The 13,061-nt window shown below is 56.3% G+C and overlaps 1 protein-coding gene across 3 annotated transcripts; it reads left to right on the forward strand.

Moving 5' to 3' along the window:
* The first annotated feature begins 607 nt into the window (after nt 1-607).
* Nucleotides 608-12,843, forward strand: LOC113202585 (protein phosphatase 1 regulatory subunit 3C). Of its 3 annotated transcripts, none has more exons than XM_052267638.1 (6): nt 609-1,091; nt 9,518-9,786; nt 9,868-10,131; nt 10,474-10,779; nt 11,184-11,379; nt 11,470-12,843. In XM_052267638.1, the coding sequence occupies exons 2-5, from the start codon at nt 9,520-9,522 to the stop codon at nt 11,313-11,315; spliced, it is 969 nt and encodes a 322-aa protein (XP_052123598.1). In that variant the 5' UTR covers nt 609-1,091; nt 9,518-9,519; the 3' UTR covers nt 11,316-11,379; nt 11,470-12,843. The 3 variants fall into 3 exon arrangements, with proteins under 3 accessions (XP_026272669.1, XP_052123598.1, XP_052123599.1); XM_052267639.1 differs by having other exon boundaries at nt 9,880-10,131; XM_026416884.2 differs by lacking the exon at nt 11,470-12,843 and having other exon boundaries at nt 608-1,091; nt 11,101-11,305.
* The last annotated feature ends 218 nt before the right edge of the window (nt 12,844-13,061 follow it).

The raw sequence follows: 13,061 nt of genomic DNA on the forward strand, positions 1-13,061 counted from the left end.
GAGGCGAGAGCACACACTAACCACTTGCCACTTTACAGTTGGGCGAATACGACCGTCCCTACTATATGCGGTTTATTTCTGTTTATTTCGAACAAACTACCCACCCCCACCCAACCCCCGCCTTAGGTCCGAAACAACGATTGGGGCTGTGCTGTATCCGTCGTCCGCGACCAGCGGCCTGCAGCCTGCATGTCTGTGGTCGGGGTAGCGGGTAGCAGGCACATCGCTACGGTTTGCTAGAGCTTGCCTACGCGCGCCTACGCGTGTACGGTCGGTACCAACCGCGTCACAACAACTCGCACGTTGCTTTAGAAGTGAAATAAAATCATTCAACCCCCCCCACCCCAGAAAAAACGTGACGAGTTATTCAACCATTTGGCAGATCCCCTCTCAACGGTACTTTGACCCCAGAAAAATTTCACGTACTTTGTATTTTCTCGTGTGCGTGTGTGTGTGTGTGTGTGTATGTATGGGGGAATGCCCGCCTCTCCTCTGCTGTCACACAGCCTTGGTGACGCCCCCCTCGCCCGCCTTGCCCCGCCAGCCGTGTCCGCAGCGCCCACTGGCGGCGAGGTCCCCAAGCCGGCCGAGCTGCAGCGCCCCGAGCCGGCCGGCCCGGCCACGCCAGTCAGTCAGCGAGAGACGTACGTAGAGTGAGGAGCAGCTGCAGGAGTAGCGGCAGGACGCTGCAGGGCCCGCCGGTGCCTGGAACAGGACATCAGGGACACAACTTCAGACCATCCCAAGAGTCGAGGCAACTGGCCCACCCCGCAACCAGCGTCGCCATGGCCGTCCCACGCAGCGGCTAAACTCCAACCACCAGGATCCAACCCAACAGAACCGGCTGACTACAACCAAGACAGTACAAATCAGTGATAAACAGGAACTTAAGGAACGTTAGGGAAGAACAGAACTTTCAGCAAGTACGGAACTGGTGGTACTCTTAGATTAATTGTGTAACAGACCAAGTAGGGAACAAACAGTGAAACAAACGGTTCAAAACTATTGCAAGCAAGCTCCTACACCCCCCCAGTGAGTGCGCCAGCCGCATCAACTTCAGTTCGTCTCAGCCTGTCGGAATACTGCAGCCGGTGAGTAGCGCATCCATTGTTTGGTGACACGACTGACAGCCGTGCGCACCGGCGCCGGCCGGGCCGCCGTCGAGGTCGAGGGGAGCGACGACAGCCCTCGCAGGGGGGCGAGCCGGCGACCTGCCTCAACAGCTGAGCGGAGCTGAGCGGGCGCGGGCCTCGGGGGCGGCAGCCGGCGGCAGCAGCCCCGGGAAGCCCACGTCGCCCGCGCCCGCTGGGCTTACGCAAGCGGGCGAAGCCTCCAGGGAGGCCCAGCCCACGCATGCGGCTCGTGTGCGGGGGGGAGGCCGGGGCGATCTGATTTAGACGGTGCCGGCTGGGACGGTTATAGTTGTAAAGTTGTGTCCGTTTTATCTTAGCATTCACATTGCGGGTGGCCTCTCGATAAGGAAGTGCAGTGGCACAATATCGCCATGTGCGGGCCGGGCGCGCTTCACGTGATTGCCATGCTGTGTCCTCCCGGCGTATGGCGCCTGCTGCGGCTCGCACTCTGCTGCCCGCCCCGCGGCACACGAGAAGTGCACGCGTTCCCAACACACCCACTCTCTGCCGTGAGCGTATGTATGTGTATGTATGCGGGGGCAGCTTCCACTGGCAGCGTGCCTCCTGCTCGCGCCCGCCTGCATAGAGTTCAATGAAACCCATCTCCCGAGCCGCGCCAGAGGCTGTGCCACGCCACGCCGCCCGACCCAACAACGCCCCCTCAACTTTCGTTGCACGGGCTCCCCGAAAAGAAAAATAGAACACCGCGGTCGGAAATAGTCCCCAGCCGCGGCGTGCACTTGGCAGTGGGGTTCCCGTGTCTGGGGGGGGGGGGGGTACACAAACTCTTGCTATTTTTTGGGAGGGTTGGGTGCGGTAGAATCTTCTCGGCCCTAGAAGGGAATATTTTATTTAGGTATAACTCGTCGAGGAAAACGTGTTGCGTGCGCTGGTGTACATTTAATCACAGCTCCTGGACAATCTTAATTTCGAATGAATATTTTTGATGGAATTATGGAATTTGTGCACGGGCCCCTAATCCTCTGCAGAGAGGGGGATTAAATGTAATTTACCGCTGACGGGATCTCGTCGCCGCTTTCCCCTCGCGGCGGCGAGCCTGCAGCGGGACGAGCGGGCGGGGTGTCGAACGGCTAGTTTATGAACGGACGTCTTGGCGTCCAGGAGTTGTAGCACCAGTCGCACTGGGCTGTGTGGGGAGTGGTCTGGGCCTGTACTACGTGAGAGGACGACGACTGCTCGGGCTCGGCTTGGAGCTGGGATGGGCTCGGGGCTCGCCCGTCTTTTTGTTGTTACCTGTCGTCCCTCCACGCCGCGCCACCTCGCCCACAACAGTGTTGTTGTGCGGTGCACGGGACGGGGGCCGCCCTGGTGCACCGAGGCTCCAGAGAAGCCCTGCCCTCCTCCCTCCAGTCCCTCCCCAGAGGCGCAGTGAAAGTCGCCGGCGCGACCGCGGCCGGCCCGGGTCTCGGTGGCGTAGGCAGAGGCGCCCGTCGTCGGCACATCTCGTCTCGTGTATATTTTTGTACGCTTCTTTCAGCTGCAAGCGGACGTCCGAGAAAGGGGTTGCTGCGGTATCAGTGTTGGTTTAGTCAAACAGAACGACGACGCCGGCCCCAGCCCAGCAGACTGCGTCCGAAAGCGCTCTCCTAATGACACAGGCGGGCTATCACCGCGAGCACACACGCCTCTGTTTGCCCACGTTGCCGAGCCCGTGCGTGGGCATGGGGGACGGGGACGCAGGAAAGGCTTTCTGCTCGCGCTGTTTCTCCGGGAGCGGGGGGGAGGGGGGAGGGGCAAGGAATCTGCTGGGCGGCTCGGGCTGGGGGCTTGCTGCGCCGAGCGCTCGTACTACTTGAACCACGGGGTTAGGAGGTACTATGCATTCTTGAGGTAAAGACTAGGAAAACTCAAGTAGACTCGTGTGTGAATGTTGCACACCTGTCGGTGTGTGAACACCATTGGTACCAATTCGTTCACATGGAAGCACAACTGGAAAATTCACCCCTTTACTTCCGTAAGTTTACGAATGCTCATGCTCACACACTTGTTTCCAGCACGCAGTCCACTTCAAGGTTCCCACTTGCTGTGCATTTGGTGTACATACTCTGGTCCTAGTGCAGGAATGCGCTCCGGCTTTACGGTCGGTCCCGGCCCGGTGCCTATTGACTAAGGGGCCGTTCACAAATTACGTCACGCAAATTTTAGGCGGTTTTGACTCCCCCCCTCCCCTACGTCACGCGGCTAACCTAACCTTCTAATGCTTTCAGGATAGGACCGTCACGCGGGCAGAGACCCCCTCCCCCCCGTCAGATGCGTGACGTAATTTGTGAACGGCCCCTAAGCGGTGCCGTGCTGGCCGCTCGGCTCCGGCTGGCCCGTACCGCAGCGCGCGCTGCCATTGGTCGGGGACCACGTGAACACCACGTGACGGCCGTATGTATCTCCGCCTCTCCTCGTACGTTACGTCCCCGTGCCGTTGACTCGGCCAGCGGTGACCGATAGGGTGCATAGATGCGTGCCGTATCTGACGCTCAGCGTCTTCCAGAAGCAGCGAGTTGGGGCGGCTGGACGCTCTCCCTGGAGCCTCCAGCCTCCTACGCCCCTGCGTCGTGCGGTGGCCTACGTGACGCTGGCCCGGTCGCGTAGGGCCGGGCGGGCGGTGGGCTGCGCCCGCTGCGCCTGGTGTAAGACGGCTGAGGGCGGACCGGTTGGCCATCCATTGGAATGACCTGGGCGAGCGCCGAGCGAGCGGGCTGTGTGGGCTCGGACTGCACCGCCGTGGCCGCGAGCAGATCACGCTGCTGCTTCAGATCTCGCGCAAGCCACTTCAGGAAATATTAACTTCCTAGTTTTCTTTTCAAATTTTCGCCACTTTTGCCTTTAAAACAATTTTGGTACATTTGTATAGTTCAGTTGACAAAATATTGATTTTCCTTAAATTCTTGTATCAATTTTTTATTTTATTTTTGTAAATCTACATGTTTGAGTTTTTTTGGCCAAAATGAAGTAGAAATGGACCGATGCTGTGCCCGCTTACAGACTGGGCGGCAGCACCATATACTTTGTTGGCGACGGTCGGCCCTCCCCCTGACCTGACCTGCTGACTGTTCACCTTGTTGACGGCGTGGTGGCTTCCTGACCACGGCGACGTCGCCCCCCAGGTAGGGGAGGCGATCCCTCCCTCCCTCTTGATGATCAGTCACCGCTTCGGCGCGCGGTGCTCGCGAGGCCTGTGCATCGCATAGTGCGGCGGTCGCGAGGCGGCCGGCCAGGACCCCTCCCCCCCCCAGCTTTCCCCGCGGCTGACAGCTTGACGCCACCGCCGATGTCCCCTTGCTAATTTGAAAGCAGCAGGTGCCCCGTGCCCCGCTCCCACTCCTCCTCCCCCACCTCATCGTGTGACTCATCTAAGCCCCGCCGGCCGGCAGCTCGACAGCTCTGTTCGCCACCAAGTGAATGGGCGAATGTGTAGATGCAATGATTGATACTGGCGTCCTCGCCGAGCAGGCCGTGCGGGGCCTCGATCCTCTTCGCTGCATTTGCTGCCCCCGCCACGAGATTAGGAGGAAGTGTTCTGCTTCCCTCCCCCACCTCCTCCTCCTCCCCACCTCCTCCCCCTCCCTCTGTCCTCGCGCCAGGGGGCGATGGTCGCAACCTCGCGTACTTTTCCTCGCATCGTCGTGACCCCCAGGAACGTCTTCATCGCGTTTATTATTGTCTCCTATACAGTGCGTTTCGCAGTCCGTTTATCCCCTCCCCCCCCCCCCAAATCCATCCTCCCCTTTTCACCTCGCTCACTTATCCTGGTCTACACAAATATCATTGTGCAACAAGTTTCAGCAGACAGGTCTAGCTGAAATTTTATTGCAGGTGAGTTTGTTGCAAAATGCTTTTGGGCCGCTACCGTTTTTAACTTTGTATTTCTGTTCCTCCCCCTTCCTTATGCCCCACTCGACGCGCCAGCACCGGCCACCAGCCATACCAGAGCACGGCGGGGGGCCGGACGGGGCGGGGGCGGCATGCTCGGCCAGCGTGCTTCTTATCCGTTTTTACGTAACAGAATTTGCTCTAGTTGCAGTCTGTCTGAAAGCCCATGGGTGAAACGGCCGCGTTGGGTTTTTGAGCCAGGAATAGAAGCGCGCTGCCAGCTGATTTGGAATGGGCCCCGCATAATCTACAGAGTCGTTGGGAGCGCGGGGTATAGTATTGGGCCTGTGTGTATACATATTAGTATAGTGTCATGAGAAATCTGAAAGCGCGGCGCTGGTGTGTCTTGTCCACGCGGTGGTGCGGTGTGAAGGGGCGGCCCCGATAGCCCGGGGAGCACTTTGAGGTCAGCTCGGCTGTTTGCCTCCGTCTCTTTCTCCGAGCAGAGCAGCCCGAGCTGGCCGAGCACGCCGTGGCCTCTTGCTCTTGATAACCGCCCGTCGGCTATGCTCATTTTGGTTCGGGCTTGCCTGGCCTGGCCCGGCTGCGCTTGGCTGCCGCTGGTTTTCGATAAGTTTTTGTAGTCCCTTTGGCCACCACCCCCTCCTCTCACCGCCCTTCCCCATAGCACCACCATCACTATATAGATATATAATTGCGCTTCTCTCACTAATCGGGTGGGCACGCTATTTTGTTTTTTTGGTGACATCTAAAAAGTGTCTTTTTTAAAAATTTAGTTTTGTTCTTGTTTCGGGTGGGTTGTGAAATGCTAGTGACAACGGTTTGGCTCTATCGTGCCACTCTGAGAGCAGGCCACGCGCTATGATAAGTCCAACCTCCTGTTGAGGTAACTTCGTCATTATCGGTTTTCAAGTTCTGAAACTTTTCCAGAGAAAAATGGTAAAAATTTGAAATATCCCAAGAAAAACTGGAAAAAATGAATCTCTTGAGGAGAAAAATTAAGATTTTTACCAATTTCCTCGTCAATACTTTTTTGGAAAATTAGAACCCCTACTCCCAAGAAAAGGTTCCGTAATTTGCGCGTTCACTTGGCAGAACTACCCCAATAAACGCGGCTTACGCACGGCCCCCGCGCGCTCAGTGCGCGGAGCTGGTGTACGGATCACCTTGGGCGGACATACGGAAGTGCAGTCGGCAGGTCGGGCTGCTGCGGCTGTGTGGCGAGCGGTCAACGGCCAGCTGCAGAGGAAGAAGTGGGAGGGGGTGAAAACAAAGCGACAGAAAAGAAGTGAACGCGACCCTCTTTCCTTTTTAGTTTCCAAGTTCTACTGTAACGCGGTGTGTACCCATACCTCTGACCCCGCGCGAAGAAAACAAGAGCGTGACACGAAGCACGTGGGCTTTCCCCTGCTTCTTCAATGTTATAAATCTGAAAAAAATCCTAAAATGAAATGGCTGTCTTTTGCCGCAAAGTAAGTGTATACCGCGATGTTCCCACGACGACCTCATTTTCGTCGCGGTGGGCGGCGGTTGCCGGATGATCGGAATTTGAAATTAACAACATGCACCTTGCCCGTTGCCCGCGCCGAAGACTGTCGCTTCACGTGACTTATTTTTCTTTCATTTCTTTTTGACACGATAGTCACATGCCCCGCCCCGCCATCAAGCCGAAAGTGTGTAGCTTCTTGAACTTCAGCTGCTGCTGGAGCAACAAAACAGAACGATGTGTGCGGCGCGCGCGCACTGTTGCTGTTATGTAGCGACGCCTTTTTCTGCATGGGTGGGCGAAAATGCGCGGCGATTTGATAAGAGGTGAAAGGTTTCGTCTAAGCGCGCCCCGCCGCCGCCCCGTCCGTCGCACAGATATGATTAAAAGACAATGAGTCTTCTCGACCAACACCAGGGCGCTCCCCCCCCTCCTCCCCGCTCCCCCCAATCCCTACGGAGTCGGCTCTTGACCCAAACTGCTTGTGGAATAAAGCCCATACGGGTTTCTACTTTGTTGGACGAACCTGTTAGGGTTCAATGGGTTTCCTATGTGGGACCTTTTGCCTGCTGGGGCGGCGAACGCGCGTTGCCTACTTGCCAACGCTGGTGGGGTTGTAAAGCTGTCTCCGTTCGCCTACGAGGACACGCCCAGCCTTGCCCCGCTTTCCCTTGGCCCTCTGCTCCTCCATCTGTCTCGGATTGCTGTACTTAATGTCCAACACACGGCCGCCGCGAAGAGTCACTGACACTGTCTGCCCGAGCTGGCAGCGGGTTTTGTTTTGCTCTGCTTTCTGTCAGAATGGCGAGGCGTATGTCATTGACGATCTGAAAGCCGGCGAAGGCTTTCGGACGGCGCGCGGCCTTCTAGTGGAGGACAAGAAGAAGAAGAATCGGGTCAAGGGGAAGACGGGCGTCCCTGGTTCTGGTGCTGCTCCCAATCGCATGCGTTTTTGTTCGGTTTGGAAAGCGGGGGTGGGGGTGGTGGGCGAGGGACTTGTAAACTGTAGAATTGATGAATGAATGGAGGGAATGGAGGGGTAGGGGATGGGGGATGGGTATCGTATCAACACTTCGGACGGCACCTAATCTATCAACCCTTCGTGGGGCTTAGGAAACACCTGCGGCGGATCGGGGGGAAGTTGTTGCTGCTGCTTCGTGGGGCGGTAGAGGCTAACACAGTACTCGCGGGTTACGTCTCGCTCGAGTCGCGCTTGTCTTCACGCCGGTCGCGAGACCGCGGGACCTTGCGGTGGTGCGAGAGAGTCGACCTGGGGTGATCGGCCTCTCGCGGAGCATAATGCCGACACGGCGCTATCAGGTGGGTAGCAGCCCGCCCCGCCACGCCCCGCCACTCCCCGCCGCCGCGCCGCCGGAAGGTCGCCTGCTCCGCCGTTCGGCCAATCGCAAGGGGGGCAGAGCAGCTGAGCCCCGCGGCGGGGCCCAAAGGATGTTTGGCTGCCCGCCGGGCCGCGGGCCGGGCGGCTCCTATCGAGGTTGAGCACGCTCCGGCGCGGTGTGCCGAGTGTTGTCATTGGTAGCGGTCATATTGCAGGCGGAGGCGGCGGGACACATGCTTCACGCGGGAGGCAGGCAGGCGGGCGGGCGCACGGCGCGACAGGTAGAGCGTAGCGCCACTTGAGGTTATCTTCCGCCCGCGACCAACAACGGGGAAACATGGACCACCTTATCGGGGACATTTCTCGAACGTGTTTCGCCGTGTTACGTGCGCCGCGGCGGCGCCGTGTCGCGAGCGACTTGCGTTGCTCCTGTTGACGCCCCTTGTTGAACAGGCTGGGGGAGGGGGAGGGGGGGTACTGTTGCTAACAACCCGCGAGTTGCGCTGGTCGCGGCCTCACGTGAGGAGACAGCAGCACCGAGTCGCACGTCCTCGATGGTGGCGGTGGTGGCCGCCGCTGCTGCTGGGATCATGTGGAGCGGCCGTGGAGGGAAGTCCTCCTGACAGAGTCCTGACCGGCCCGACGCGGTGTTCGGCTGCCTGCTGCGTGCCTGGCACGTGGTCGGCGGCGCGCCGCTGCGTGGCAGCCCGGCCCACGCGGCCGCGGAGGGGACGGGACGGGACCGGCGGGACCGGTCGCGCTATTTTTATCGAAACGGGCGGCGGCGGCCCCGCGGCTTCGGCACCCGGGCCAGGCTCAGGCCCAGGCCCAGGCTCCCCGCGACCAGGCCACCCGGCGGCCAACCAATTCCACCGCGCGAAATTTCGGTGGGCGCCGCTGCTCCGGCCGGCGGCGCCCAGGCGCCTTGCCCCCTGCGGCCCCCCGCGGCGCCGCGGGCCCCCTCGCGGGCGGCCGGCTCGCGGTGACGTGCGCGTCTCCGCCGAATGGTAATTGGCAGCGCCGACGTCAAGCGCGCGAGCCGCGGCGGTCTGGCTGTGGGGGCCTCTGGCTGGCCTGCAGGGCGCCCTCGCGGGCCTGCTCGCAAGGGAAGGGCCTTCCTGCCCAGGCCCGGGAGACAGCCGGTAGAGACGCCAGATCAGAGCGTTGGCTCGGGTTCGCGTACCAGCAGCGCCGGCGATTAACTGTCGGTGACTCTGGCCTCGTTCCATATTTGCGGGACCTTTCTGCTTGGCTTCAAAATGAACATCGAAGGGGCGAGCATAGGCAACCCCCTTGCACCACACGGGGCCGAGCTGTTGTAGACCATTCAGTTACCCAACCGACACCCGTCACCAGTAAGATGAAGTGTGCTCGGCCGGGCTGGTCCGGCTCCCGTGTCGCCTCGTCTCGTCTTTGACGTGGCCGGCCGCTGCTTGGCTCGGACAGGCCCGGCCGGTGCCGCTTGGAGACGGGCCGAGTCGACAAGTCGAGTGAGCCCCAAGGACACCGCGGACCGCCGCAGGGGTCCCGGGCAGGCACGGCGCGGGCGAGCGCACCTTCGTGCTAGGACTTTGGGCTCCGTCGCGGGGTCGCGGCCAAACAGGGCTTGTCTCGTTTCTCTATGGCTTGTCTAGTGTACCGAGGATATCTCCCCCTCCACCGCCCCAACTGCGTTGCCGGGTGCTTGACGCAACTTTTATCTGTCCGCAGGTATGCTGTGCTCAGTGGCGATGCCCGCCGACTACGAGGTGCCCGCCTTTCACCGGCCGTCCCCGGTGCGCCGGCCCGCCTCCCTGAACCTGGCCGTCAACATCACGCCCCTGAGCGCGCCCCGGCCCATCCTGGTGGTGCGGCCGGAGGGCGCCGAGCAGCCCGCCGTCGAGGAGCAGAAGGCCCCCGTCGAGCTGTCGTCGCCCACCCGCAGCAAGAAGAAGGTCGTCTTCGCCGACGCCGCCGGGAAGCAGCTCACTCACGTCAAGGTCGGGTTAGGCAGCCGTTGCCCAGCCGCGGACTTGTTGTCGACTCGCTTGTTGTTCTCCGTGCGATAAATCTAACGGCAGATCTTTGAGCAGGTCATGACGGAGCCCTCGTTCGCGCCCCCGCGGTGGAGCATGGCCTTCCTGGCGCAGGTGACGCGCGGCGCCGCGGCCGAGGTGTCCCCCGAGCCCTGGGAGCTGACGTTCGCGCAGCCCGCCTCCGACTACCTGCCCTTCCGGGGGAAGCTGGACCGCGAGAACGTGAGCCTGGAGAACGTGATCGTCCGGGAGGCGGAGCAGGTCGTGGTCGGCACCGTCAAGGTGCGGAACCTGGCCTTCCATAAAGAGGTGAGTGTTGCCCGAGGGGTAGCCGCGGGTGTAGTAGTAGGTGCAACCCGAGCCCATGTCGCGGAGAGTTCTAGTCCTTCCCCAGGGTCACGGCGCACCCGGCTGGAACCAGGCGGAACGGCCCTATGGGGCCCCGCCGGGGGGTGTGACACTGTGACAGGACCTGCTAGAGTCCGTTCCCTGTAAAGCCCTTCAGAGAGCGAGCTACGCGAGCTAAATGCCTGCCCCCTACCCCGAACCCCACTTCCCTTAAGTCAGCCGCGTGGAACTTCCCTTCGCGTAAAAACGCGGGGATTTTGAATTGATTTTGGTGCATAACGAACCCTTAATGTTTTCCTCCAGGTCCTGGTGCGGTCGACGTCCGACGACTGGGCGACGCACGAGGACGCGTACTGCACGTACGTGAACAACGGGCCCTGCGCGGCGGGCGTGCCGGTCCTGTACGACACCTTCTCGTTCAGGCTGGCGCTGCCGCCCCAGTCCAGGAAGCTCGAGTTCTGTGTCCGGTTCCGCGCCGAGGGGCACAGCCAGGACTTCTGGGACAGCAACGGGGGCAAGAATTACGTACTCCTCAAGAAGAGCTCGCCGCACAACCCGGTGCCCCAGCTGCAGTACACCAGCCCGACGGTGGACGAGCTCACGTCGAAGGTGAGCACAACAGCGAGGCTGGATTTCCCCTTGGGGCATCCACGATTTCTCTCTTTTTTGCTACTTTTGCTTTGCTTTTGCTTTGCTGATCCCACACATGGCCACCAGCACATTTCCGTATTGGAAATTGTGTTGTTAAAGTTTGAAGTTAAAAGTTGTTCAGAGTAATTTCTATTTAAAGCAGTATTAAAAATGATTATGACCATTAAATTTTTGTTCATGTTAATTACCTAAATTTAACGTGCGGTCCTTTCTTGAATTATTTGTAAAGCAATGATGAGGGTTGCTTCTAAATTTGTGGTCTGGTGGTTCTGTGTGCAGCTAGCTGCTTTAGCTGGAGCTTGGGGCTCGAGGAGCCTTAGGTCGAGATAGTCACCCTGATGTTCGCTGCTGTGGCTGTGCAGATCGGAGGCCTTGCAGTACATCACATCCGCCCAATGAGCCCACCCAAGCAGAACGATATCTACGCCAAGGTGGATTCTTGGTCAGAGTTCGCTTCATGGGATCATCTGAGTATGGATGGGCCTTATTGGTGAAGGTCTAGTGTCAGCTCCCCCATCTCGCAGACAAGCAGCCAGGATGCACATCGAGAAACAAGTGGCAAGTTGATATCTTCTATATTATTGACTCTTCCTTGCAATTTATTTCTTTTTCTGTGTTTATACTTACTTAAATTATGTTTGATTGCAGTTGGTGTACGGCCTGTAGGCCTGTCTGCAGTCGCTCTCATCCATCCAGTCGACTAGACCCTTTTTGTGATATCACCCACCATGAATTGTACATAATTCATCATAGCAATGTATCAATTTCACTTGAAAGACTGATTTTTAGGCATAAACCATAGGTAATCACTCCAGTTCATGTATGAAATTGAGTGGTAATGTGATCTGAATGGGCGATTTTCTTGAAGTTGGACATTAGAGTTTACTCCTTGTTACCTCCAAACTGTCATATGTGCATGTGTGTACCCCTTCCAGAACCTTACTTGACTTTGTTGTGAAGAACTCAATGTGGTTCATTAAAATTTTGTTACATAGGTACTTAATTTGTACACATTGAATCACTTGTATTCTTTAGACATTTTCAAGGGTCAATATTTATGGTCCATCATTTTTTAGACTTTATCGATTACAATACTGAAATATTTTATTTTCAAAGTAAGCTGACTGCGGGCGAAGACTGATTAATATGATGATATAATTAGAATTGGTGTTGTTCATTCAAATGTGGCATAGGTCTTTGATTTCCACATCTTGTCTCAGAATGGCTAATATTTCACTTTTAAATAATTTGATTTCTTTATTTTATTTGTGACTGTGATATGTGAAAGTTATTTGTGAAGCAGACTAAATAGTCGAAGTTTAAATACTAATGAAGTTAAAAGCAATTTTCATGAAATGACTTAGACGTTTGTACTTCTTCACTGTTAATTTAAATTAGCCATTCCAGAGGTTGAAAATTTTGTCAAGCATACAGATTAGGGGCTTGAGCCCTCAGTCGTTGTTATTTAATAGGACTTGCTAATGTAGGCCATTGTTCTTGCTTGTTAGGGGCCGTGGTTATTAGAACACTGTACGTATGCATACAGCTGGCTTTGGATGTGCCATTACAGTAACTCTTGTGCCATTAACTTTCAAATGTTTTGTTCTGAGGTGGTATTGCTTGTTTTGTTGATGTTAAAGGCAATAGTTTTCCTTGGTTTTATTAAGTGTTACATATTAATCTAAGGGGTGAGTTTTGAGATAATTGTATCTCATGAGGCAAAACTAATTTTTAATTTGTCCATGTTTTAATGGTTTTTTTTTTTCTTGATGTCTGCGTATTGAATCATTTTATTGTTAACAATTGTTTTGCCGTGTAAATTTTGTATGACTGGACTGCAATAATTTATCTCTAGTCAGTAATTTAACAAAATATTGCCATAATGCCATATTTTTATACAGTCACTTCCATTGTTTCCCCATCTTTTAATGAAATGAGAGATTTTTTAATTGATAAGTAGAGATGTTTTTAGATGACTAAGGTTTTTAAGAATTCATGAAAATAAAAGTTTTCAATATTTAACTGTGGTCTGACGTGTCTCCACTAGCACTCCCTACCTAGTTTAGCTCTGCGGAACACATGCAAAAGTTCAAGGACAGAAAAGTATACCTGGCTGTAGGCACAAAGCTCGTTTGTCCTACCCTAATTTATCTATTTTAGAAATAAATAAAATAAGTAATGTAGTTAATTACATTATGTTATTTCATTTAGTGGCAGTTGTTGAAATAAGAGCTAAATCA

The sequence above is a fragment of the Frankliniella occidentalis genome, unplaced genomic scaffold (assembly GCF_000697945.3).
Source record: "Frankliniella occidentalis isolate FOCC.00 unplaced genomic scaffold, Focc_3.1 Scaffold56, whole genome shotgun sequence".
Taxonomy (NCBI): domain Eukaryota; kingdom Metazoa; phylum Arthropoda; class Insecta; order Thysanoptera; family Thripidae; genus Frankliniella; species Frankliniella occidentalis.

Coding starts and splice junctions, on each gene's coding strand:
- LOC113202585 (XM_052267638.1), top strand. CDS start 9,520: ATGCTGTGCTCAGTGGCGATGCCCGCCGACTACGAGGTGCCCGCCTTT. Junction 9,787..9,867: donor AGCAGCTCACTCACGTCAAG/GTCGGGTTAGGC, acceptor ATCTAACGGCAG/ATCTTTGAGCAGGTCATGAC. Junction 10,780..11,183: donor TGGACGAGCTCACGTCGAAG/GTGAGCACAACA, acceptor GTGGCTGTGCAG/ATCGGAGGCCTTGCAGTACA.